Below are 26,711 nucleotides of genomic sequence, written 5' to 3'. Positions count from 1 at the left end.
TAAATTAGCCATTTATGTTATCTGCCATCACGAGATTCACCGTGTATTCCAATTAAGGAGCACCGTCCTTTGGTTCCGTTACAGAGGTGGTGATGTTTCAGGGAATACTATTGGATCTGTTTAACTTCTTAACAAAGCCGTACCTCAAGACGCTTGACGATTCCAAGCTCACCACCGAATTCGGGCTTTTTAAAGGTGCGTACACTTATTAACGTTTGTGTTAATCAGTCGCTTTGTACATGTTTGTGGTGTTGATGTGTTTGCGTGTGGTTTATTTCAGTTAGCTGCACAAGTAGTACTTTGTGATACGTGTATTTGATACGTTTTAAAAATGCTAGTTATAACCCCGCGTTTGCTGCATACTGAATCATGTGCTTGCTTGTATTGGTACCATATGGTCTTGTTTAATAGCATTTATTATGTCAATTATCTGCCTATTGAGATATTGTGTATTAATAATTCCACAGCCAAACTGAAATTCATTTTGTTCATATTTTGGGAATGCTTTTTAGCAATGGAATTAGATGGATTCCTTGTAAAGTTGTCATTCATTAATAATAGCATGAGTAAGGCTTCACAAGATTAGGAAAGCTGTTATTCTTACTCTTTAAGTTTGGTGCTAAACAGGTTTGTTGTCCTTCAATGCCCTTCATTAATCTCTGTTGATGTATTTGGAATGTGGTGGTTACTGGTTTATTACTGTAAAAACACGTGCCTTATTTGGAATAACACTAGTGTACTTAATATCTAGTGTAGCTAGGGAGGTCCATCTCTTAGCCAATCTGGTTAGTAGCTACATGGTGCTTATATTTTGTTTGGTGTGGGATGCCTAATAAGGCTAGGATAGTGTTTTATGAAGAAACAGTACTTGTACTGTTCCGTTCATAGTTGATTTATCTTTTTTTTACAATGATAGTGTGATCACGTTATATTTATGTTATGATGCAATATTATTACAAATCTATATCCTCGTTATGATTATTAAGTCATCTTTGATTATCTGTTCATATAATATTTGTTAACTGAAAGTACACAATGGATTATACAGTCATCAACTAACATATAAAGGTACAGCACTTCTAGTGAGGCTGTTTTAAAATGACATTTTGTCTCGTGTGCAAAAGGTGATGGCAGGATTGGTGTATGTCATTTGTGTCACTCAGTGGTTTTTTCTTTGTTTATGGAAGTTTAGAAACTTGTTTAACTATTTCCGTCTTCCAGATATTGATATTCGAGTATGTATTTTTGTCTTGCTATAGGACAGTCACATTTTTTACTGGTGTTTCATTGTTCAGTTATCACATGTCATGTTTATGCTTCGACCCATGTCATAATGTATGCATACAAATTTTTGAGGGGTGTAATTTTTGCATATTTCATGGTTGTTTAGCTGTCTGCCGATTTGTCATCCTGTAAAATTAACCTATGCTAAATACCAAATACCCTGATGAAAAAATGCACGTACACACACACACATGCACGCACACAAAGCAAAAAGCAAAGCTTTCAGCCGCTGCGTGGTCACGTTGCCCAACGGTGCGCTACTCAGGTGCCCTCCTATGGCAGGATCAGTATCCCGCAGGAGGCTATACCAAGGGAAACAAGGGAATAGCTGGAATTTGTGAGTGCCTATACCTGCAGATATACTAGTGGACATCTAATCTCTACTCTTCAGTCTATAACCATGACTGAATTAGGGATTACATGCCCACTAGTATATCTGCAGGTATAGACAACCTCCCTTGTTTCACAACTTTCAGCTGTTCCCTGCTTTTTGTTCTTTGATCCCTTAAAATTCCTAATTTTTCCTTCTACTTGTTTGTTTACCTTTTTAATAACACAATTATGACTACTGAATCCACGTGTACCACATTAAAAGAAAGAATGGTGCCAGGCATTCTATAAAATAATTTTGCGTCTAATCAAAATAATGACGATTGATTATGTCGATTGATTTTGCATCTAATCATAATCTATTATTAATTAATCAATTATGCACTGAAAAGTGAGGTGGCCATTATGCTTCGTTTGTAGCTATGGTCCGCTCGTTACACAGTGTTACAAACGAAGAACAGTACAAGAAACTTCTTTGCAATGAATCCAATCCAGTCGCTACAGAAAATGTGGGCGAAAAGCATGACACAGCCAGACGGAAACTGTATCACGCTATCGCAAATTGACACATTGCATTGTCAGCGAAAAGAACTGGAACACAAAGGAGGACAAAGGTAAGTCCATGATACGTGCATTGTACGTACTGCAGTTGGTGAAAAGGCACGTCTCGGGAAAAAGCAACCAAGGGTTTGAGGACACTCTGAAGGCATTTTTGGACTTGGCTATACCCAACCAATACTGCCAAGCTGTTACGAAGGAAATTTGAGGCTGGTTTTAGGGTGATATTTTTGGGCAAGAAAGCCCAAAACTGCATGATCCCCTAGTATACAGTACTACCGTACTGTATGATATTCCATACTACAAGAATGACTTCATTATACATCAATGCATATCGACAATTAGCATGACTTCTTCAGTTCATTAGCATGACTTCTTCAGTAAAGCTGAGTACATTTCATCATATATCAATGCATATCGACAATTATTGTGAACTCTTGATGATTGATATCGACTATCATCATAAAATAATCCCCTGTTGTATATTTACACTTTGGATGTCAATTATTACAGTGGTTTTATCATTAATTAATGAATTTTCAAAATTTACCATGTAGGTACAGTCAAGAGTTCATAATATGAAAGAGAGGAGAGTGTCCTACTTCAGTATAGCCTGTAAAATAAATGTGAATCTCAAAGTAATACAGTAAAACTTTGATTACTTTAGGATATTATGTCAACACATAAAGTGTCACGGAGTGTTGACAATGACATCAGTTGGCTGCTTCTTGAAGCCATAACTACCATAGTCATTGAAACTTAATGCTGAGTACATGCCTGACCAACTATATAGCACATTGAAAGTAACTATAGGTATTGCATCATAACTTTGAGATTCACGTTAGTACAGGCTATACTGCAGTAGAAAATTCTCCTCTCTTTTTATATTATGAACTCTTGGTACAGTTATATACCTTTCTACGCTACAGTTATTACAGTACACTACATGCAATAAGACAGATTGCAACAGTGAGGCACTAGTGCAGCCATTAATGACTTTTACTGTATACATATAAATTTTCGAGGCACCATATGGAGGGAAACTTTGGCACCGTTAGAATTTGGCGAATGACCATGAATTTGCCAAATTTTCCCCATCCAAATATTTTAGCTGGTGAAGAAAATAGCAAACCAAGCCTTGGACTAATCAATTTTCTACTTGACCAAGGGCTACTGGGCTAGGCATCACGCTAGAGCAAGGCTTGCCTTGACTATACCTCACTAGGTAGCTAGCTATAGACTATACCTCACTAGCTAGGTAACTAGCTACTGTACATGTAGCTAGTATCCTCAAACCCCTGCTCAAACCTCATCTCGAAACAGGCGTGACAAGTAGCAAGTCCTACCATATTAAGTACGATATTCACTATTCCAGAGGGTGTAGATCTACTGTTAGTTGGTAGCTGACTCCAGGCTCTGAAGAGGCGTGGCACTCCCAGTTCTCGCTTCTCAATTAAGGAATTATATAGGAGAAAAGATTATGGGTTTTAGTTTACTATAAAATTTGTCTGCAGTATAGCATATAAGGTGAGCGGAATATTTGGCATTTACTTAATACGCATTTGGTGAGAGTTTAATTTGAGAAAATGCATGTCATGGAGTCCCCTGTGGTAGTACATTTGCACGTGGCTTCTTGTTTACGAAAGGTCTATAGACACTGACCAATTTTAATGATAACCTCGTTGCCTGTGTACTGGAGAGCTTCCATGTGAAACAGAGGACGGAGATTTATTTAGTCAATAGCCAGTGCAGCAGCCATCCAAAATGGGACCAAAGTGATTGGGAAGAGTTCTAAGCTATGTGTAGCTATTTTTGCTTCTTTCCAGCACAAAAAGTAGGACCTTAACACTGGCAATCATAGAATTGTTTGATTACCGCAGGCTGAGGTTGAGTACATCAATAGCTAGTGTAGACATGCAGGTATAGCTATCCTGCTAAGGTTTGCAAATTAAGATGTCCTGTAGCTCACAAGAATGTGATATTTTAAGTTGTTGTAGATTTAGCAATTGCAGGAATTTGTGCTGGAGGCTGTTTCATACCCTGTACTGTATCTGCCTAAATAATCTTCCACTGTGTCGGCACTTCGATCCTCCCACACAAAGTACAAAAATAGCTGATACACTCAGTAGTAGTTCTACTACTAAAAGCAGACCGGGATATATAGTCACTACAGTAATAGTCTGATGGCTGATATACCAAAGCAGTCCAAGTTACAAGGTTGTATGGAAAATAAAGCAGGAGTTAGGCTAATTCTGTATAGCTTGAGGTAAAGCCGACCTCACCACAAGTGCTTTATTTGTCATAGACACAACATAGTGTACATTTGCATATATAGTTGGCCAGTTCTTAAGCTCAGTAGCAACCTTGTGTTGATGTATGCATGTAGTATGTGTGTGTATATGATTATCATATCTACTTGCTGGTGTGCAGGTGAAATATTGCTCGAAGATGTTCAGCTAAACTGTGAAGGATTGGTAAGTTAGTGTTTGTTTATTCCTTTATTTGTTTGTTTATTGTGAGTACCTGGTGCAAGTTTACACTAACTGGTTCATAGCTCACATAATGGGCTGGGTCTCTGATTCCCACACCTTTACCTGTGAAACACGGTACAGCCTCCTGTCCTGTGTCCTGCTCCAGGATCCCTGACTCGCAGGAGCCCCAACTCGCAGGTACCTGAGTAGTGGACAGGTAACCCAGTCCACTAGATTAGCATGACCATGTGTATATTACAGCTGAAGGCTTTGTTTTTGCTTTTTTGGGGTACAGTATGTGTGATGTATGTGTAAATAGTGAAGTCAACTTCGTTGTGCATGCTTGTGAAAATGGTTGATGTACTCGGATACATTAGAACCACATTTGACCATGGGTGGATAACTGTATTCTGAAACATTTCGCATCCATGCCATTCATACATACAGTACTGCTCAAATCGCATGTCGTCTCGTGAGAGCGCAAGCAATTAAAAAGACTTGCTAATTAAAGGGCATGGCACCCAATTCGTTAGTGACTATTCATCCCAAACAAAATAGGATGAATATTCATGAACAAAATAGGATGAATATTCATGAACAAAATGGGTGCTATGCCCCAGTTTTTCAATTGCTTGCACTCTTGCAATGCGAAATTGTATTTGAGCAGTAGTGCACCTTATGAACAATATAAGAACATTACTTTTTCATGGTGAATCATTTGTTCATTATCCTTTATGAATGTACTGTTTTGCTGATACATTCCACACTAATTTGTTTCATCTACTTACTCAATGTTGTGAATAGTAACATGATTATGAGGTCTAGTATGCACCCATAGATTAACCCATTAATGGTCACTGCCACCATATGGCGGCATGGCATCATAACTCATGCATAGAATAAACTTTAGCCTTGCTATAACTTGTAAAACACGTTTCATAGCAAGATGCGCTAGTACTGAAGTAGACACGTCCATAGAGGTCCCATTTCTGAGATGACCGGGTCAATTGAACTGTAAGTAAACTGTATAGAATAGTTCTTTGGAGTGTAATACACCTTTGTGAATAGCTAGTTGGGATTCTGTTGTTTTTTCGGGCTGGTTTTGCCAAAGTTTAGACTTTGTTGTTTGATAACTTCAATGTGGTTACTGTTATGTAAACAAAAACAACACAGTTGACCTCCTTAGTTTATAGCGAGTATTTAGATATATGGTTACTAAGTAGTTCTGTGTATAGGACAGTTAGTATGATGTGATTCGGCAATTCAGCCAGTGGTCCCAGAGAATTTGGCCGTCAATGGGTTAAACACTTGTACGTAGATCTGTAACCTGTCAAGTTTTTTGAAGCAATAGGGAATTATGGACAAATTTAAACGTTGGTCAGACGTTACGTTGCTTGCTAGATATGATTCACTCATTGCATTATTATTGTGTAGCAAATATGGTGAATTACTTTCATGAGCTATACATGAGATTTTCTTTAATATGCAGCAGACATTCACTATGTGTCTTTGCTTGGAAATGTTCCGTTGTTGTAAGGTCTGGTATATCTTGAAACTCCCTAACTTTAAAATAGGCTATTGCCCTAATGCTATAAATGCCTGTAACTTTTAAAACATTAACCAGGAATACAGAAGAAGGAAGTTATGATTGGGTTGTACAGTTGATTAGCTGGCTGACTTCTTATTGGTTTGTTCCTCGTTACTGACCATGCATATAATCAGTAAACAACTTAGAGCAATGCTTCAATAAGTTTTCTTTAATGTTTTCCTCTTTCCATACTTTTATTAACTTCTCTGATATTTCTTGATGATGACTACAGTGAAACCTGTTAATCAGGACACTTGAAAATGGGGACACCCCCTGTGTAATCTGGTCTTCCCAAAGTATCCCCTAGCATGTAAACCGACTTGGAAGATCAGGACACCTCAATAATCAGGTCACTTTTGGTTGGTTCCAAGGTGGCTTTAATACACAGATTTTACTGTATACATACATGATGTGTGCAGTTTCATTGCGTGCGTGCGTGCGTGCGTGCGTGCGTGCGTGCGTGCGTGCGTGCGTGCGTGCGTGCGTGCGTGCGTGCGTGCGTGCGTGTATGCATAAGTATGCTTCACAATAGCGTTTGGATGTATTACTTTGCAAAGGCTTGTATGTCCACTTTGATCCCTGCACAGAGGAAATTGGACACGTTTTAAATGCTGTTAACAAAATTATGCAAAAACTGTTCTATTTTTGCCATGGAAGTGTACAGCTATCATATACCCAGAAATTTTTGTGGTGGTACATAATTTTCACAATTAGTAAGGCTACCGTGAAATTTTATTACAGTACATGAAAGTTAATACATGCACAGCAAAGAAATGACTGCAGCGTTTAGTCTTGATGCCAGTGCTATACATGCTCCTGGTGGATTTCACATCTACAAGGATGTTTGATTCCTCTTGTGTTTGCTGCCTCAGTCATTATTCCCCACAAAGATTGCCACTACATTGCTACTTCTGCCCTTTACAATTGGCTATCGCTATGCTTGAAGAAAAATCAATCCAGATCCTTAGCCATGTGGTCAAGAACTAAACCAAGCTTCGAGTACAACAGAAGCTGGGAAGCCGGTAGACGAATTCGAATACAACAATGATTCATGACTTTTTGTACAAGATTTAAAACGCAAAAATCCTGACGAAGTGGTGGTATACAGTAGTTATATAGATTTTTTTTTTTTTTTTTTTTTTTTTTTTGCAAGATACCCAGCAGTGTAGTCGTACTTCAGCAAAATGAACAAGATTCCTCTACTAGAAACCATACAACATTGAAACATGTGGTTACTTCTTTGATGAGTTGATTACTCTTATGGTTTTCATTACTAATTACATTGTGTATTGTAATTGGTGTTGAATGGATGTTACTTTTTAGGTTTCAAAATGTGAATAGAGTGTAATGACTTTGTTTTATGTGTAGGCAAATCTGCAGCTCCCTGTAGAGTTTGTGGATGGACATGTTGGTAAGGGCCAAGTTTAATATGTTGTGCATAAATGTCCACTTCCCTTCCAGAATCCAGACATCTTTTAACTATGCCAAAGTGTCCATATTAAAATATAACACACACACACACACACACACACACACACACACACACACACACACACACACACACACACACACACACACACACGCACACACACACACCACACACACACACACACACAACACACATACACAACACAAACTCTATTACAAAGTCACACTTGCACACTAACTACATATACACGTGACACAGCATGCAGCACATGTATGCATAACACATGCATGTAACAAACACCCTGTCTTGAAGGGTTTAAGGTATACTTGTATATATGTACACTATTAAAGGGACAATGGACAAGTATTCTAATTATCAAGGTGTATTTTCCAAGATATTTCCTGTACATGATGGACTGAATAGCTCTAATTTTTCTAAGCAGAGATTCCCATTCTGAACTGTTATTAAAGTGCTTCAAGCATTTACATGTTATTGTATGTGCTGCTCCTAGATGGAGATTATTACAATTGCAACTTTACTTAGCAACCACCGTTTTAATATAACCACTTGTTTTTCCCATGTACAGCTAAGGCTTACACTCAGGAGTTCTATTATCCTAATACCTGTGTACCAGTTCATTCATGAGAGCTTTTAAATAAGCAAGCCTGTACGACACATTCTCATTCAACTACTCTAATAGAATATACACTTACTGTGCTGGTAAAATACTCTAATAGAACAGTCACTTTAGAGTTTGAGGTTTCTGGTATATTATAGTTCATATAATCAAGGCTCTGCTGTACTTCATGATCTCATTAATAAGGCCACTCAAACATCTGGTCCCATAGGCCACCCTGTCGATGAGATTACACACACACACACACACACACACACACACACACACACACACACACACACACACACACACACACACACACACACACACACACACACACACACACACACACACACACACACACACACAGAGTAAACCTGCTGAAATTTGCTTGTCCAGCCATTGTATGGCTTTACATTATGTACTTTACATTGAACACAAAATTACTGTCTACTTTTTAAATTTGCTGGAGTATAGTTTACTTTGCTTAGCATACTTGCAAATCCTAATAATTTTGTGTTCAACTTGTGGAAAATCTTCAGGTTTATAAACTTGTTCTTTTATTACCATAAAGTACCCATATAGTACTATTGTGCATATTGTGCAGTGACCAAATTTAAAGATGTTGGTCTATGTACAATAGTACTAAAAAACAATGGGTAATAAGTGCAAGTTCCACGAAAAAGAAATTACCTCACTTGTCAGTGAATTAACAATCCATTGGATAAATCCTGGGCATCATTGTGTTTGCCAGTTCATAGGGAGTTTAAAATATCCTCCACACACAAGAGGGTTTCTGAGTTGCAGGCATTTGTTTACCTTGGTGGATGCACAAATTCATGAAAATTTAATGCCACACACTGTTGTATCAGTAAGATATGATGGTTTATGTAAGCACTGGTAGATTATTTTCTCGAAGGCTACTGTATACATATCAATTTACGTATTTGCTGGTCCGGCTGTCTAGTGCTGTATTTCCCATACTGCTGAACGTATGAAGGTGACACTTAGCCAGTCCATTCCTCTGTCCCTATAGACCACAATGAACAAATAAAATGAAATTTTGAAAATGTGCAGATATTGTATTATTTTCTAAAACTAGGTCACACATGTGCTGTAAAAAATATTCTAATAGTGTAGTCACTTAACTTTGGGATTAAAGAATTGGTGTCAGCCAAGTGTCGTCATTTTTTACTCACAAAACTCACACCATTGTAGTAAAGTTCAAGTGAAAATATGGTATCTATTCAAACCTTTTAAGCCCCTTCATTATTCTTCTTTCTTCTACAGTAACCATTAAAGTTGCATAAAATGTGTACATTTCAGCATTGCATAGTAGATTGCACAATTCATAACATTTCAAATGGACTTGTCCTCCCCTCCCCTTCCATCTTCCTGCTCCGACTAGCTTGAGTGTTTGAATTACTGAAAGTTTCTTAGTTATCTCCTAGGGAAGTTGATCCATATTCAAATTTTCTTCAGTCAGTCAGTGATAGTCACTGATGGTGGTACTATTGTTTTTCAGCTTCAATACATCTTACTATTCCATATGGAAGCATCAGTAGTGAGTCAACTTCCTTAGAGATCAGTGGCATCTTGTTGAAGGCTAGATTAAACAAGAGTGAGTAGTGTACTGTCATTGGTGTGTGTGTGTGTGTGTAGTGACATGTTGTCCTCAGATTATCAGCCACCACCAAACACAGTTGTAGAGAAGAAACAAGATCAGCCAACAACAACATCTACAGAGTCAGAGTGTAAGTGATTATGAAATTTGTGTGTTTATGAGTTTTGATGTATTCAAGTTTCGTGAAACACTCCAATTACAATGTTCACGACTTTATAATCACTCTGTGGTGTCTCTATACAAGTACACAAAAAAATTTGGAATTTTCAACTAAAGTAGGAACCATGGCACATTGGTAAAAAGTACTGAAACAGGCTGGAGTAGTGTACAATATTAAATCACAGTAAAACAATAAGAAGTGTTATATCCCTACTGTGCATTTCCATTATGGTATCTTGAGCACAGTAGGAACATAACACTTCTTATTGTTTTACTGTGATTTAATATCATGTACTACTCCAGCTTGTTTCAGTACTTTTTATCGATGTGCTATGGTCCCTACTCTAGTTGAATAATCAATAATCCAATTTTTTTTGTGTGTACTTGTTTGTTAACTTTTTTTTGTAAAATAATGACTGGTGAACCCACACATACCGTATCAAAAGAAAGAAATGGCACCATGCGCCCCAGCTACCAATTATCATCTGAAAAGTGAAGTATCCATTACACTTCGTTGTTAGCTAATTACACAGCATTACAAATGAAGAACTGTTCAAAAAGCACCTCTACAATCAAAGCATCCACTAGGAAAAATACAGGCGATTTCCATTACGAATGGAAGCCATCACGTGCTACTGCCAAATCGACACCTTTCGCTGTCAGCAAAGATGAGTGGGACACAAAGGAGGACACTGGTAAGTCTGTGAAGAATGCATTGTATGTACTGCGGTATACCAAAAGGCACATGTCTGGCTGAAGCGACGTCGAACAGTGGAAAAGTCAAGCTTGTAGCCTTAGCCATTAACAAGTTACGTTTGTCTGAAGGCATCAGTCAGTCAGTTACTCAGTCGTCAGTCAGTAGAAAATTCCGTTTAATAATTTTTTAAAAATTTTGTAGCAACTTGTTGAAATCGTTTGGGTCAATCTGAAGGCTTGTTTGGGCCTAACCAATACTGCCTCATTATTGTCAGGGAAAAGTAAGGTTGGCTTTTGGGTGATGTTTTTTCATGGGCTCCACCCACACCTTTGTGGTCCCTACTATACAGTACTATCGCACTGTCTGTATGATAGCTCTTTCTTTCTATATGGTGTTGTACTGTGCATTATAGGGTTGGGCGGTATTAAATTTGTAACATGCAATTATTCATGCGTTTATTTATTTCCATGCGATTTGTCACATTGAAAATTGAAACACAGCTACTGTACACAGTTTGGAAAGTCTGTAATGTCAATATGAGTGCTTATTTTCACTTAGAATTACTTTACAAACAAAGCTTTCTTGTTAAAAAGTTAACCAATTGACGTGGTTAGCAATAGTATACACGAACTGTTTCAAATGTGAGACCCAGAATTGAGACAAATTAGCCAATAAGTGTGATAATTATTGCAAAATGCGATAAATATTGTCTATGCGACTATATTGCAAAGGCTAACTACATGCGATAATCATATTGCAGGCACTTGATCAGGCGATGTTGGTGATTTATTGAAATATTTCCCAACCCTAATAGGGAACTTTAAATACTAGTTAAAGCACCGCTGCACGTACAATATGGAAATAAAAGGGCGTGGGTGAGAGACTACTATAGCACGAGGCGAAGCCGAGTGCTATATTAGGCTCGAGACCATGCCCGGGTGCTTTTATTTTCATATTGTACAAGTGTAGCGGTGCTTTAACTGGTTTAGAGTGCTTTCTTGTCGTCTTGCTTGGAGCGTTCATTTCGTGAATTCGAACCACGTCAGTTTTTGGCCATCAGACAATTGGTAAGTGTCTATGCAGTACAGTTGTAGTAGTAATACAAGCAAATAGTATCATTTTGGCTACTTTTGGTGATTAGAAATGTTACGCACATGATCTTGTTTTTCGTATTTACTTTCCAATCAAAACATATCTAACTGTTCTTTATTTTCCATAACTGTACTTTATTGTGATGTAAATGGAAATATAGCACACTTGAATGCGTTGCGGAAAATAGAGCACTCTTTTTCGCTTTGATTTTGCCAACACAAAGTACTTTATCTCGCCAACGCAAAGTACTTTAAGTATATGTTAAAGCATAGCCGCGAGTGCTATATGAAAAATAAAGTACGAGGCGCACGGCCGAGTACTTTATTTTTCATATAGCACGAGCAAGGCTATGCTTTAAATGATTTATGGAACTTTCTAGTCGTGTTGCTTCACCATACACTAGGACTCGTAATTAACAAGCGTTGCACAAACTATTAGCAGCCTGAACGCACACAAACTAGTTTAACAAAGTAACTCACGTGTATTTCACCATAGTTTGGCATAGTAGACGTTCATCGCGTCTTTTGGCAGGTTTTGCTCGCAACCCACAATCGATTCCATTGTGAGTCACATGGTGAAGTATTTCCGTGATATCTCCAGGACTTGTCCGTTTACATTAACAAACGTAACAGCAACGTTACCTTCTCCCACCCATCATCGAAGCATTTAGGTATGTCTATAAAAGCAATCCAGTGGTAGAACTCGTATTGGCTGGGGTGATTGATCACTCAGCGCGGCGAGGCTATCAGCCTTCACCGGCTTGGGTGATTAGTCGTACTGGCGCGAGCCCCGTAGGCTATTAGCCTACACTAAGGCACGTGGGCAACTGTGCTTTATTGCCCACAAAGAGTGCTTTATTGCACCGCAAAGAGTGCTTTATTGAACGAATAAAGCACTCTTTGTGGTCGATGAAGCAGTTGGCCGGCTGAGAGTGTACTTTATGAAATTTAAAGTACACTTTTTCCTTTGATCTCGCCCACACAAAGTTCTATATAAAATTTAAAGTACTTTTCGTTGGCAAGATCAAAGCGAAAAGAGTGCTCTATTTTCCGTAACGCATTCAAGTGTGCTATATTTTCCATTTGCGTCACAATAAAATACAGTTATGGAAAATAAAGAACAGTTGAGCATTGATTGGAAAATAAATACGAAAACAAGATCACGTGTGTAACATTTCTAATCGCCAAAAGTAGCCAAAGTGATACTATTTGCTTGTATTACTACCATAACTGTACTACATAGACACTTACCGATTGTCTGATGGCTGAAAACCGACGCAGTTCGAATTCACGAAACGAACACTCCAAGCAAGACGACAAGAAAGCATTCTAAACTAGTTAAAGCACCGCTACGCTTGTACAATATGAAAATAAAAGCACCCGGGCATGGTCTTGAACCTAATATAGCACTCGGCTTCGCCTCGTGCTATATTAGTCTCTCCCCCACGCCCTCGTGCTTATATTTCCATATTGTACGTGCGGTGGTGCTTTAACTGGTACAAAAGGTAGTAAACTTTTAATTCGTCGAATTTAAGCAATTACATTTAAAGTAGGGGTACATGTACATTATGATTTTGTCCGAATTTAAATCATATGTAACATGTTTGTCAATAGTACAGTATGTGCTCTGTGTGTGTGTGTGTGTGTGTGTGTGTGTGTGTGTGTGTGTGTGTGTGTGTGTGTGTGTGTGTGTGTGTGTGTGTGTGTGTGTGTGTGTGTGTGCAGTGTGTGTGTGTGTGTGCAGTGTGTGTGTGTGTGTGCAGTGTGTGTGTGTGTGTACAATTGTCGATGTTAATCACATTCCCTATAGTACCACTACAAGATGGTGAGATGCAAAGAGAACTACGAATCTACGAGAAGGTGGCAATACAACTAGCAAAGAACATTGTGGTATGGAACCTGTACAGTGTGTATGTCTTGTTCTGTGCATGTTGCAGTACCTTTCATGGGTACTTGATAGGTACTGTTTTTTCTTCGCTGACAATCATCCATACATGTGTTCAATGGCTGATAACTATATGATGATCCCTAGCATAGTTTAAAGAAGCAGTACGCCAAACCATACAAGTGTGACAAGCATTTGTTTGGGAATGAACAACAATTCTCACTTCCATATAGCCTGCTACAATGACTTGGAATCATTTTGCTGTGAAACTACAAGTCTAGACAGGTTATTTAAGCCAAGTAGAAGATTGTAAATGGCGTGAATGCTCGAAGGTAATGCAACAGCATGGAGCACTTGGAAATGTAGCCACAAGAACAGCAGCAGCACACTTATACTGTTAATTAACTCAACAGACTTGTTTACTACAAGTTCTTGTCAGTGCAACAATGGTGACAACATCACAAGCTTGTACCAGCTGCTGGAGCCTGGCTGAAGCGGCTGTTTGCAAAACGTATGGGGCGAGGCTTTATGGAGCAGTTCTATTCACTACCAAACAACCATGTGAACTGCAGGGGATATACCTTACAAGTAAAACAGTACAAATTTATACCATTGCCATCGGTTTGTTTACAATTATCCCATTAGAAGATCACTACTAGTTGACATTTTGTGGTGTGATGTAATAAAACACAACAAATTATCACCTCACAACAAATGATGTGAAATTGACACTTGTATGGCTTGGAGTACTGTTCAGAAATGGTAATATGATTATTCAAAAATGCTTGCCAGTGATCTTAGGTGTGCAAACTTACAGTCAGCTGTAATGTACGCTGTATTCCAAATTGGATAAAGTGTAGACATAGTGATTTTCTGCGCATTGTGAAAAAGAAGAAAATATAAGATGTACCATAGATAATATAGTACAATTAGGGATTCGCAATGGTGACGTTAAATTAAATCATTTGCGTAGAAACTAATGCATTTCTGCATAGACAATCCTTGTTACGGGTAGGTGGTGGAATGTTTAGATGTGTGTTTCTTCTTCGCATTTACTTTTATTGGTGTAGAATGGTTTTATAAGTGAAGCGCTGGTATTATGGTAATTTGCTAGAAACTTACAGCAATGGGTGGGGTTGTTTTGCAATATAGACGTTGCTATGCTACTGTAGCTAACTAACACCAATGCCAGTGCCATAAACAGCTTCAACAAGTACTTACTTGTTATATTTCTTGCCATTTCATTCCATATGATAGCGTCAAACACCTACATAGCCATCAGTCGGTTAGCTGTAATCCGTAACTAAGACCGTAGTAACCACTACTCGTAATGAGGATTGTACACAGTGACGTCACCATGCGAATCCCTACTATATTATCTATGGATGTGCATGCTTTGAACTTTGAAGGTGAGTATGTACAATATCTTTCAAATTTTGTACAACCTCGAGAGGAGCTACCACTACAATTATAATCGATTTACTTTCAGGAGTTGCAAGGGCATGAAAACATCATGTCATTTTAATTCCTGTATTCATACATACGTATGATTCACACTAGTTGGTTGCTGACTTTGTTGGCTGTACAGTACACTATCATGAGTCTTGATATGTATGTCTTGTCACTGGTATCCTTTTCATTTAGATCTCCTTCAAGAACATACATTTGGAGTTTGAAGATGCTGTAAGTTAGAATATACAGGGTATGGCACTGTACGTGCTTCTGTGCTGCATATATGCAACAAAAAAAAGGTAAATGGGCACATGATGTACCTTAGATGTAGGCGACAAACTGATTAGACTAAGTTACTGTATTGGTACAATTGAGACACTCTAATATAATATAGTCAGTCCAACAATTTGGTGATGCATGTGTTGTGCACAAATCTACCAACACTAAAACCTTTTTTCTTAAATTTCAATTATCCTGCTAGGACTAATAGCCTTATACCTGGTATTAAGTTGTAATTCCCGGTAAATTACAAATAAAATTAAACTTGTATTAGCTATGTTGGACCCCTCAAGTGGAGTTACATATATTAAATGTAGTTCCATAGTACAATATGTGAGGTGATTCTAGAGATTTTGCTGAATGGTGTTAGCGTAAACACAACTATATAGAGAAGAGGAATTGGTCACTTAGGAAATCTTGAATAGGATGCCCTAAGAATTTTAGAGAGGGTATCAATTAAATATGTAACTATTAAAAGCAGTTACATTGGACCAACATTTATAGGTTGTTATATTTGTGTGTGATGTTCTTAGGTGTCAGAGACTGATAAACCATTTGCGTTGGCCTTCTCCTTAGACAGCCTCATACTAGGGGTATGTTGATATATAGATGTGTATGTATTTGTTGATGAAGCATATCATACACAATGCAGGGCTCTGCCTACCCTAGTTGGCAGTGGTCAGTGTTCCTGTGAGCTGACACAGCTTCCATAAAAGTTTATCCTGTCTCAATTCACATAACTGCTATAAGTCTTGATTACTTTATTGCTCATAATGTACTGCAGTCCAACCCTATAGGATTGCTGTACATACTCAGTTATCCAAACACCACTGTTCCTAGACAAGCAGAATTATGCTGTAAGCTGGGCACAAGCTTAATTTCTCTAATAGAATACACGCCACATCAATGAATACTCTATTTGAGCAGTCAGCATACTGTTTGGAAAACAGAGGTGGTCCTGTCTATCCAATGTACACTGTACTGTACATACATTACTACATTAGTTATACATTTTTATCATATACCCAACTAGAATACTGACAAGAATTGGTTCACGATGTATGCACGTTTGATGTCAGTGGCAATCGAAAAGGTACGTAAGTATATAAATGTAGCGATATACTTTGTTGTATATACTGTGCTGTGTGTGTGTGTTGCTCACACAGAAACTGGAGATGCAGCGTCTAAAAATAGAATGGTCTTGGAAGCGTCAACTAGCAGTTCTTGATCAGGTATATAAGTGTGAGTTACACATACTGCAGGCAAATATAAGTGTACATTCAGTTAAGCATTTCAAGCATGATTGTTATTTAAAACTGATTAATATACCATGCATTGTGTGTCATACGTACATGTTTTATGTCAAATTACAAGTATGATTGTTTTCAAAATAGCAACATTTGATGTGCTAGTTTTTGGTGTACACATGGTACATAATTTCTTGCTGTGTTTACAGGAGGAGTCAGCGTGGAGTAGTGCTAAGAAAGACACAGTTGAACACTTCCATCAGACCAGTATGTGTACAGTGTGTGATGTAGTTGAAATTATGATTGATTGTCCTTGTGCAGTTATTGACCACCAGGAGATTGCTGTAGATCTGAAGTGTATTGTAATGGAGAATGGAATCATTGACTGCAAGGTGACTGAGTGTATATGTAATTGTGATTTATAGGTAATTGTGCTGTTTTGGGGTGTGTGTGTTTGTGTGCATGTGTTTGTGTGGGTGTGTGTGTTTGGGAGGCAGCATAGCCAAGTCGGCCTGGTAATCAAAAAGTTCCCGGTTCAAATGCCAATGTGGTGTTGTTGTTGTTTCCTTGCGCAAGAAACTTTACTTGCTCCAGTCTACCCAGCTGTATATTGGGGACCTGGTGACCTGGTATCATCTGGGGAAGCAGCCTGCCCAGCTGTGACATCAATGGGTACCTAGTGTTAACTGGGGAAGCAAATGCCCAACTGTCCTTGTCTCGGTTAGCGGTTTTGGGGTCGTTGTGGAACTTCGGGTTCTGTGACCTCTCTTGGTGAGACCTGGACAGTCCTCCTGTGAGTTACTAGCCCAGCTCCCAGGAGGATTTGCCTCAAACACCTGAGTGGTACACAGGCATCCCAGTGCTGGTTCGCTGGGTAGCAATACGTAGCTGTGTTTCACATGGCTGCCGTATGCTGTGTGAGTGTGAGTGTGTGTGTGTGTGTGTGTGTGTGTGTGTGTGTGTGTGTGTGTGTGTGTGTGTGTGTGTGTGTGTGTGTGTGTGTGTGTGTGTGTGTGTGTGTGTGTGTGTGTGTAGTGAGGCAGCATAGCCAAGTGGCTAGGCCTGGTAGCCAAAAGGTTCCAGGCTTGATACCCAGTTATACCCAGTTGCTATTGTTGTTTCCTTGAGCAAGACAACTGTTTAAATGGGGACCTGGTGACCTGGTTTCAACTGGGAAAGCAGCCCACCCAGCTGTAACATCAATGAGTACCAGGAAAGCAAATGTCCCATGTCTTACATATTGGGTAAAGGTCTAGGTGGGACTTCAGGTGCCCACACATTCACCAGTGAGACATTGCACAGCCTCTTGTGAGTTACTAGTCCTGCCCCAGGAGGATTTATCTGTACTGACTCTTAGCACCTGAGTAATGCACAGGTGTCCCAGTGCTGGTCACTGCGTAGGGATGACCGTCTAGCATGATTTATCTGTACTGACTCTTAGCACCTGAGTAATGCACAGGTGTCCCAGTGCTGGTCACTGCGTAGGGATGACCGTCTAGCATGATAGCCGAAGGCTTTTGCTTTGTGTTTACTATGTGTGCATCTCTGCGTAAGCATGTCCGTCTACAATATCTGAAGGTGCTCACATTGATACTCTCTTGTACAGGTCAGCGGTGATGTCAGATCATCTCCCTTCCACATTGGTATCAGCAGAGAACTGGTAATTAACACGACATCATTTTAACATGATGTAATGTTGCAAGTTTAGGTGTTGAGCCTGATCAAAACAGTATCGTATTGTATTGGTAGTGAAACGGCAGATAAGAAAGCAGATGATAGCAAGCCCAAAATGTGAGTGAACTGGGTTTGTATGGTCAACAGCATAATTATGTGCGTTTAGTGTTTAAGTCTCTTGTTGTCATTGTAGTGATAAGAAGAAGGAGCCATTGTTTCCCCTTCATATTCAGTGCTCCATTCCTGATGTAAGGAAAAGAGTGTAGTGTGTATATGAGTTACTGTCAATGTTCTTAATATGACAAGTTTTGACCCACTAACACTATAGTCCAACACTATAACCAGGCCACCCTGTTATTGAGGTCATGGTTTTGGGTCTCATATGTAGCCCCTAAAAGCCCTACATACCAATAGACTAAGTTTCCAGTAGTGGTGTAGTGCTACTGTGTATGTACGTACATACGTACATACGTACATGTGTGTATTTTCTTAAGGTATTGACTATTGAGATACATGTAATTTGAATTTTTTCTTTGAAATTTTGCATACACCAGAATGTACATTGTGTACCTTATTTCCATAATCAAAATCACTTCTTAAAAATTGCCATGTTTAAATAGTAGCTGCACTGAATTTTGAGACTGTAGGCTGGCTATAAGTGTTGTAGCATTGACCCATTTATCTGCAGGTACAAGTGCTCTACTATTCAGAGGATAACATGATCTACAGTATTTGTTTGACTAAACCGTTTGTGTCAGTGGAGCAGGAATCACAAGATGGGATGGTCTCCGTAAAGGTGGCAGAATTACAACTAGCCATTCATCAGGGTGACAAGGAACATGCCATCAATGTGTTCAAAGGTCAGTGTGCGTGTGCGTGCATGCATGCGTGTGCTGAGGCTTGAAATTAGGGGCAGGCGGTAACTCAGATTGTGATACAAGGTCACAATGTGTATCGTTCAAAAGATTATTGTCATGATAGTATTGGGTCATAGTGTGTATAATGATTAAGCTGCTATTCTTGTCCTGAAAGACTAGTTATATATTCCTTCCATTAGCTGACTATAACATAACACTACTGGACTGAATATTGATGATATACTTTAATTGACTAATGTACAGGTTTTTGCAATTGAAGTCATCACCTTTGCAATTGACTTCGTCCTATTTGCAGTGGAATTCATCCCGTTTGCAATTGAATTCATCGATTTTGCAATTGAATTTGTCGCTTTTGCATTAAAATTCAAAACACAAAAACAAGATGTAGCAGCTGCTTCATGATCTTGTTGAAGTACCACCGTTGTATATTTCTTCTGCTACAACTTCTTCAGCAGCATTCGCAATTGTGCTTCACCATTGGCGATGGGTGTGGTCACTCGCGAAAAAGCTAATGGCTTTGCGTATAACCAGCTCCAGTTACCCTGTAGTGTCTCAATTGGTATTCTCCATGACAAAATGATCCACCTTGTGATGAGCAGCTGGTTTGTTACAGTAATTGTAATTATATCTAATGCAAAAGCGATAAATTCAATTGTAAAGGTGATGAATTCAATTGTAAAACCCTGTAACATTTAGCTATTTTAACGGGGGGAAAAACATCTTTTTCTAGAAACATACTTTTTGTTTTGTTTGTGCAGTGGTATCTTCTTGACTATTTTATGGTTTGTACATGTAAATCATGCTTTGTTATGAAAATTGCCTAGCTCAAAAATGCTCTACATTTTTGTACACATGTGGGAGAATGTTCGGATTTGCTAATCCTGTACAATGTAGCCTTCATTATCCCAAACACTTGTGTACAATTACAGTTACTATAGCAGTTTAAAATATACTGTTCACATACTTCATGTAGCAGATGGTAAAATACTCTGTAATTTAACAGTCACTTAGATAGAGGCTTGCACTTTTGGTGATTCTATTCTTTAGCGTTTGCTGTGTGTTTCCATGCAACCATGCAATAGTGGTGTGATGACTAATCTGTAATGTTTTTTTGTTTTTTTTAGGAGTAACAATTGATGTTATTACAGCTCCCTCTTTAAAAGTGGAGGCAAAGTATGGTTGCTCTGTCTGCATTAAAGACTGTGTAGTAACTAGAATCTTTGTAGTGTATGTGTGCGTGTACACATATGTACTGCTTGTGTTATGAGTTTATGGAACCTGTTAATGGGGACACTTGGTGTCCCTTTGGTATAAACTGTCTTGGAAAATAGGGCACTCTGATAATAATTGGTCAGTCCCAAGGTGTCCATATTACACGGGTTCCACTGTATAGAGTACTTGGTTATGAAACGTTGTTCACTACACTATTCAGGATAACTGACTGGGATTTGACACTTCCATCCCTCCGATCTAACCTCTACCAATACTTCCCTAAGGTGACCTCACAATACTGATCATATTACTGTTACTATTGTTGTATAGGTGGTTGCTAAGGTGAATGCATCAGATGAGCACATAGCCTTTGTGCAGGTTAGATATATTGTCTGTATGCTGAATGTTCTTGTAAGATATTGTGGCTTTAAAAAATTGTGTAGATTTACCTGTGATAATACAAATTAGCACATGTTTGTTATAAACTAGTAGCATAAGGTTTATGTTTCAGTTCTGTTCTTGCTGCTGCCATTGCTGCAGTTTTAAACATTGAACTTTAAGCTAAGACTGTACCAATTCTCCGATACTACTGTTCTCATTATTATCAGAATCGACCAATGTATTGCTGCAAGTACTAGTTATCTCGTGCGCTGGATGAAATTACACTCAGTTGTAGCAGCGTATTTTGTAGGCACAATAGATGCTTGAAAGCATCAAGCGTAATAATACTAGTGATACAGGCAAAATATTTACTGAAAGTTTCTCTAAGAAAACACAAGAATCTGAGGAAGTTATACACAATACAAATAACTAGTGCTGAGCGATAATATCGATAGTTTGATATTTGCGATCAAAAAATCTTCATCACGATACAATAATACATGTAGCTAACTATCGCGATAATGCTGTAAGATTAACGCTGTTCACGCTACCTTCTAACCCAGGTAGAGCATGGCACAGCTCGAAACATATTGCAGTGTGAATCAATTGAGCTGTGCCGAACCGGGTAAGTTACACTCAAACGACACGTTGGTATTCCTGGCAAAAGGAGCAACCAATAGCTTACACATGGCATCTGTAACATGCACAACTTATTTCAGCTGGTTCTACACTTCCTCTCTACAATTCTAGTGCCTTTTTACTAAATGCCTAAATAATCAAAAGCCTGTACACTTGTCTTAGCTAATTATTATTTGGTGCTCACACTATCGAGCTCAAGTCAGATGCAGTAGTGTGAACAAGTGCCAACCTGAGTTCAATAACCTGAGTTGAAAACACTTCTGGCTAACCTGGGATAATGTGAATGGGGTGTAAAACCATTGTTACCAAGTTTATTTTTAATTGTTTTGTAACTCTTTTAGGCTTGCTTTTCTGCGAAATGTTTGGTTGCAAGGCTATACAACAAGCTGTGTATAGCTATTTATCAGCCATCCATGTAATTACTCAATCGCTTTGTGAAAGGTTTAGAGTCCCACTAAAAACACTGCTTGAGAAGCTGGCTTAGCTGTTTCTTGACTTGCTTTTTCATGAAAAAGTTTGGCTGCAGGGCTGTAACAAAAAATTGTTGAAATATTGGTGCCCACGCAATCAATTACCTATTTAATGAGCTTACAGGAAAACCAAGCAAATGGTAATCTATAAAAGTTTATTTGTCCATTCAATGCTTGGAACTTGATCTAAGATCATCACTCCTCAATCAAAGTGTAATTATCATGACATTGTTGTACCGTGAATAATACTTCAATATCTATCGTGATAGTGATTTTCTACTATCGCCCAGCACTACAAATAACTCTAATAAGCAATCAGTGTTGCAGTTTTCGTGACTGTTTTATGGGAGTATTTATGGTAGTATTTCTGCAAAAACCACAAGCCATAGTAGAGCAAAGCAGAGTATTTGCTAAACTGGTTTGTACTTCAATGGCTTCTAGTGAATCTTGTATTGGTAGTCACTTCGTGTACTGATTACAATGAATTACCATGAGAGCCTCACAAATAAATAAATAAGAAATGAGTTGATTTATGGTGTACATCACAAATAAATATGTGCAGTAATGAAGTAATAAGGCACTTGGTATCAGTACTTGTACTTGCAGATACTCCTCAGGTGAGTACTTGGTACTTGAACTATAGGTAAATAGTGGAATCTGTATAGCCCACTTCAAGCCATCACATTAATAACGATTGTGTTGTGTCACATCCACTATGTGATATGGTACAAAAATGTGTCATAACGTGCGATAATTTACTCTAGGCTTGAACTCCAGAAGTTAGCCAGCGATGTGTTTAATGTTGCATGTGTGGGTGTTTTATGGTATTTTAATGATCTCCATATCTCCATGATCTTCTAGGACTAGCTTGCATTCAATTAACACCAGGTATCACTCTGATTTTTATAACATCAGTTCTGGATTAAATGTTGTACTGGCAAGGACTATGACTACGCCAAACCTGCTTCAAGTACACAAACAGTACACAGTGTAGTGAAGTGAAGTGGCTGCCCAATCATTTAATATAAGTATACACATGTAACTACTGTACATGTCTTTCACTCTTACATACAGTCTTCTGTTTGAGTGTGTATAGACAGTCATGCTTACACAATTCTGTCAAATCAATTTTCAGGAAACTACCCACATAAGTACACCAGATTGAGGGCTGCAACTGCAACAGCAGCAGTGTGGTTGTAAATTGCACTCTGTGAAAGGTGAATGTGATGCTTGTTACCACAGTACACTTCGTATGTAAGCCTTTCTGCTGCAATCCTTTGCCACAAACAAACAAAAAAATGCATTATTTTATTTCATGGATAATATTACATTACACTATAATACAACACTAGGTTGGCTAAGCTTTATTAGTCACCAAATGTGAAGTATTTTTACTTTATATTGTATCATTTTACCTATCTCTGAGTTGAGCTGATAATAACCAAACGTAACAATGAAGGTTGTCAGTGTATTTAGTTACAACAAAAAAATTAGCACAAAATGCTTGCTTAGCATACAAAATACGTAACATGATTTAGTTTCTACATGTACAACACTAGTCATTGGTCTATGTCAATTTCAACCATCAGGTAATATATGCGGTATTTTTCATCGGCTTCACCACGGTACATCTCAAGATACAAACCCTTGGAGAGATTTAACTGATGCTGATAAGTGACAATGTTAGTATATCCCTCGCCATGTTCTGTATCACAGGAATCCCACTGCTCAGTTGGCCTGATCTGAATTGTGGCTTTGCTAGAATATTGTCGTGAAGATGTTAAAGGACCACTGAATTGTTGTATATTTTCAAGGCCTTCAATACCCCAGGCTCCCTCTAGGTGGTGGCATGGTGAGTTACCAGCATAGTTGCGTTTATCAAACAGAATGAAGCCAACAAAAGATGTTCCATCACTGACACCAAATATAGGATCATGATCACTACTGTCAGCCAGTATAGTATCCATGGCAACAGTGATTGTAACAGTGATGCTGTCAGTACACCAGGAGGTACCAGTTGTTGTTGTAGTCCATGTTGCCAGCCTACTCCGCTAGTAGGAAGGATTTCTAAATATGTAGACTCAACATTGTGTGGTCCAGAGGTGGTAGAGTATTTGTGTATCCATTTAGGGGTCATTAGTTGATGGTAAGGTAAGATGGTTTGTACCACTTGAACCTGATGAAAACAATGTTACCATAATACTAAACATTTTCTTACTACTCACCTTCTTATCAGCTTCCCCTACAGCAGAAAGACCAGTAGCACAAGCACAAACATGTTATTCAAAACACTGCCAGGGTCTGATTATGACTTGCAAACTCTAGTCAAGCTTCTATCACAACAATTAGAGTATAAGTAAGGATCAACAAATTCAAATGCTTTTATAGTTACAGGATGGCTATTACACCTACGTACATGTTGTCCAACAATAACCACAGCAGATTCCTTATACGGCATCAGTGCATTGCTTTCCTGTGTACAGTGTCAGTACATCAATGTATACTTGAATTCTATTGTGATTTTTTAGTACTTTACATTGGCCCATGTATTCTGCTGATATTGATCACTTATTCTAATGGACAAACACAAGGAAAAGTTAGAAATTTGATCAGAAATAAGAAGTAGGGAAAAAGGGAGGTCACTTACACCTGCAGATATACTAGTGGACATTTAATCACTATGGGTATAGACTTAAGTTGGAATTAAATGTGTAATTGTTGAGAAGACTATATAGATCTACCTAGATTGTTCTTGAACATATAATGTACAATGTGTGAATAATTAGAACTCTTGAACAATAATTAGAAATGTTTTATTGTCATGTGTAACCTTGATCTTGTAGAGATTTCCATAGTTCAAATATACTATTAACAAGGAGTTCGGTACTATAATTGTATCACCCACTGCAGACCAAGAAAAACATCTGAGCCCAGGACAGTGTTGGGCCGGTACTTTTAAATGTAATATATTACTTATTACTCGTTACTGCCACTGCGATGAAACGCACTATAGTTATATATTACTTCAGTTTAAAAGTAACTAGTAATATGTTATATTACATATTACACAGTGTATAAAGGTACTTCGTTAGGTAATAATATTATAGTAACGTGCTAGTTAAGTAACGCGTTGGTATTACAGTAATGAGTACGTAGTAATGCGCTACTTTAGTACCGCATTACTTATGTAAAGTAACAAGCCGTTAGATATTACTAGCATAAGTAATATAGCGCATTATACCATATAGCTGGTAATTTTCGAAAGGTTTTTATTTTCGGATATTTCGAAGAGGCCCTTCTCTTTGAAAATAAACTCCCACATCCGGTTACTCTTTGAAAATAAATTCCCACAATTGAAAGTAATAATCCAACTTTTGGCGATTTGCTTGTGTCTTAGCTCAGTATTGCTGATAATAGTGGATAAACTGTATTATTAACTGTGCCAATAACCAGAAAACAAAATGGGGCATCTGCTCTAGAATCTATGGTAGATAGCTAGCTATGATTGAGCGCGATCAAGCCAGTGAATTTACTCAGCCACTTGAGACTCCCTCGGTCTTCTCAGTCTCCAGTGCGCAGGGATGGGGATTATTCCATCAATTAGTCAGTTTTTGGCACAAACATTCACGCATCTTCATAATTTGTGACACGGATTTCCGTTTATTTGAAATCCATCCGGAGTTTGAAATATACACTCTTTGAAATTAAAATCCTTCGAAATTCAGATTTTGCTTCTTGTGCAAAATTTTCTGTTTTGAAAATAACCAGCTATATGGTATTGTTACTGTATTAAGTATACTGCAATATTACGTAACGCCCAGCACTGGCCCAAGATTAAGTGAGCTATGTTTTCAGTACCTGATGCAGGGGTTGATATATTATATACCCAGGATGCAGGCAGTTTGTTTAGAGCTGCTTACATTCTGGAGATGACCTAAAAAATGAAGGTTTGCTGTAATACAAAGCCTTGCAGCTTTTATATGTTGCTAAGAGTTCATAGTATTTGTACAAATTTATGAAGTCTTGCTATTACATAATCATGCTGTGTGAGGTTTATGTCTACACTTGATGATGGAACACTGCTTAGACTACATGCTCTATAAAGAAACGCCAAAGAGTGTTGGAGATGAGAACAAGGTGACATCTAGTCACATATAGAATACCAAAGATTTGTTTGTTCACAGTTAAACTTTTGTAGTGCATAGCACCACACCCTTGTGGTCTAGGTACGAGACTGGGGATGACCATGCTGAAGCAAAACGTAAACCCATTGTCATGCCAGCTGGCCTGGAAGAAACTTCAGGTAAAAAAAACCAGCTAAAACAAACCAACCGATCGATAAGGATTACCAACCAAAGATACGAAATATTGTACTAGGAAGATGAGTCTTGGGTATAGCAGTAGTGTACAACTTCCTTACAAGAGACACATGTAGTGACTCATGGCCTGAACATAAGAGCTTAAGAGTAAATAAACAAGTGAATACCATTAAGACACCCCACTGTTGACATGGAGGGACTGCAACTATAGATGTATGTGTGATGTGAATGACTACGTTAGACTTTTACAGCCTCTTTACAAGAGACAGGTTTAGTGACTGGGAGAATAAGCCTGAACATAAAGAGTAAATAAACAAATGAATACCATTATGATATGAAATCACCCCACTGTTAACATGGAGGGACTGCACAGATGCCATTGATGTACATGTATGGGTATGTACAGGTGTATCTATTTCATCACTAAG

At 38.3% G+C, this 26,711-nt stretch overlaps 2 protein-coding genes across 2 annotated transcripts in view; one reads left to right on the top strand and one right to left on the bottom strand.

The window, feature by feature from the left end:
* Nucleotides 1-179, bottom strand: part of LOC136267282 (WD repeat-containing and planar cell polarity effector protein fritz homolog) — an 11,865-nt gene extending 11,686 nt beyond the window's left edge. Inside the window, exon 1 of the mRNA XM_066062371.1 lies at nt 1-179. This exon is cut by the window's left edge and continues 55 nt beyond it. Coding sequence (XP_065918443.1) covers nt 1-12 — 12 coding nt within the window. The 5' untranslated portion in view covers nt 13-179.
* LOC136267281 (intermembrane lipid transfer protein VPS13A-like) overlaps nt 35-26,711 on the top strand; it is a 68,839-nt gene continuing 42,162 nt past the window's right edge. Inside the window, exons 1-19 of the mRNA XM_066062369.1 lie at nt 35-195; nt 4,603-4,646; nt 7,600-7,642; nt 9,802-9,897; nt 9,956-10,030; nt 13,658-13,737; nt 15,377-15,415; nt 15,997-16,056; nt 16,497-16,556; nt 16,630-16,695; nt 16,920-16,977; nt 17,032-17,102; nt 18,317-18,370; nt 18,419-18,501; nt 18,578-18,632; nt 19,073-19,244; nt 20,387-20,435; nt 20,695-20,758; nt 20,805-20,852. Coding sequence (XP_065918441.1) covers nt 93-195; nt 4,603-4,646; nt 7,600-7,642; nt 9,802-9,897; nt 9,956-10,030; nt 13,658-13,737; nt 15,377-15,415; nt 15,997-16,056; nt 16,497-16,556; nt 16,630-16,695; nt 16,920-16,977; nt 17,032-17,102; nt 18,317-18,370; nt 18,419-18,501; nt 18,578-18,632; nt 19,073-19,244; nt 20,387-20,435; nt 20,695-20,758; nt 20,805-20,852 — 1,320 coding nt within the window. The 5' untranslated portion in view covers nt 35-92. The remainder of the gene's footprint in view (nt 196-4,602; nt 4,647-7,599; nt 7,643-9,801; nt 9,898-9,955; nt 10,031-13,657; nt 13,738-15,376; nt 15,416-15,996; nt 16,057-16,496; nt 16,557-16,629; nt 16,696-16,919; nt 16,978-17,031; nt 17,103-18,316; nt 18,371-18,418; nt 18,502-18,577; nt 18,633-19,072; nt 19,245-20,386; nt 20,436-20,694; nt 20,759-20,804; nt 20,853-26,711) is intronic.

This window comes from Dysidea avara, chromosome 9 (assembly GCF_963678975.1).
Source record: "Dysidea avara chromosome 9, odDysAvar1.4, whole genome shotgun sequence".
Lineage (NCBI taxonomy): Eukaryota > Metazoa > Porifera > Demospongiae > Dictyoceratida > Dysideidae > Dysidea > Dysidea avara.
Note: the sequence above shows the minus strand (reverse complement) of the source record. Positions and strands in the feature narration are given on the sequence as shown.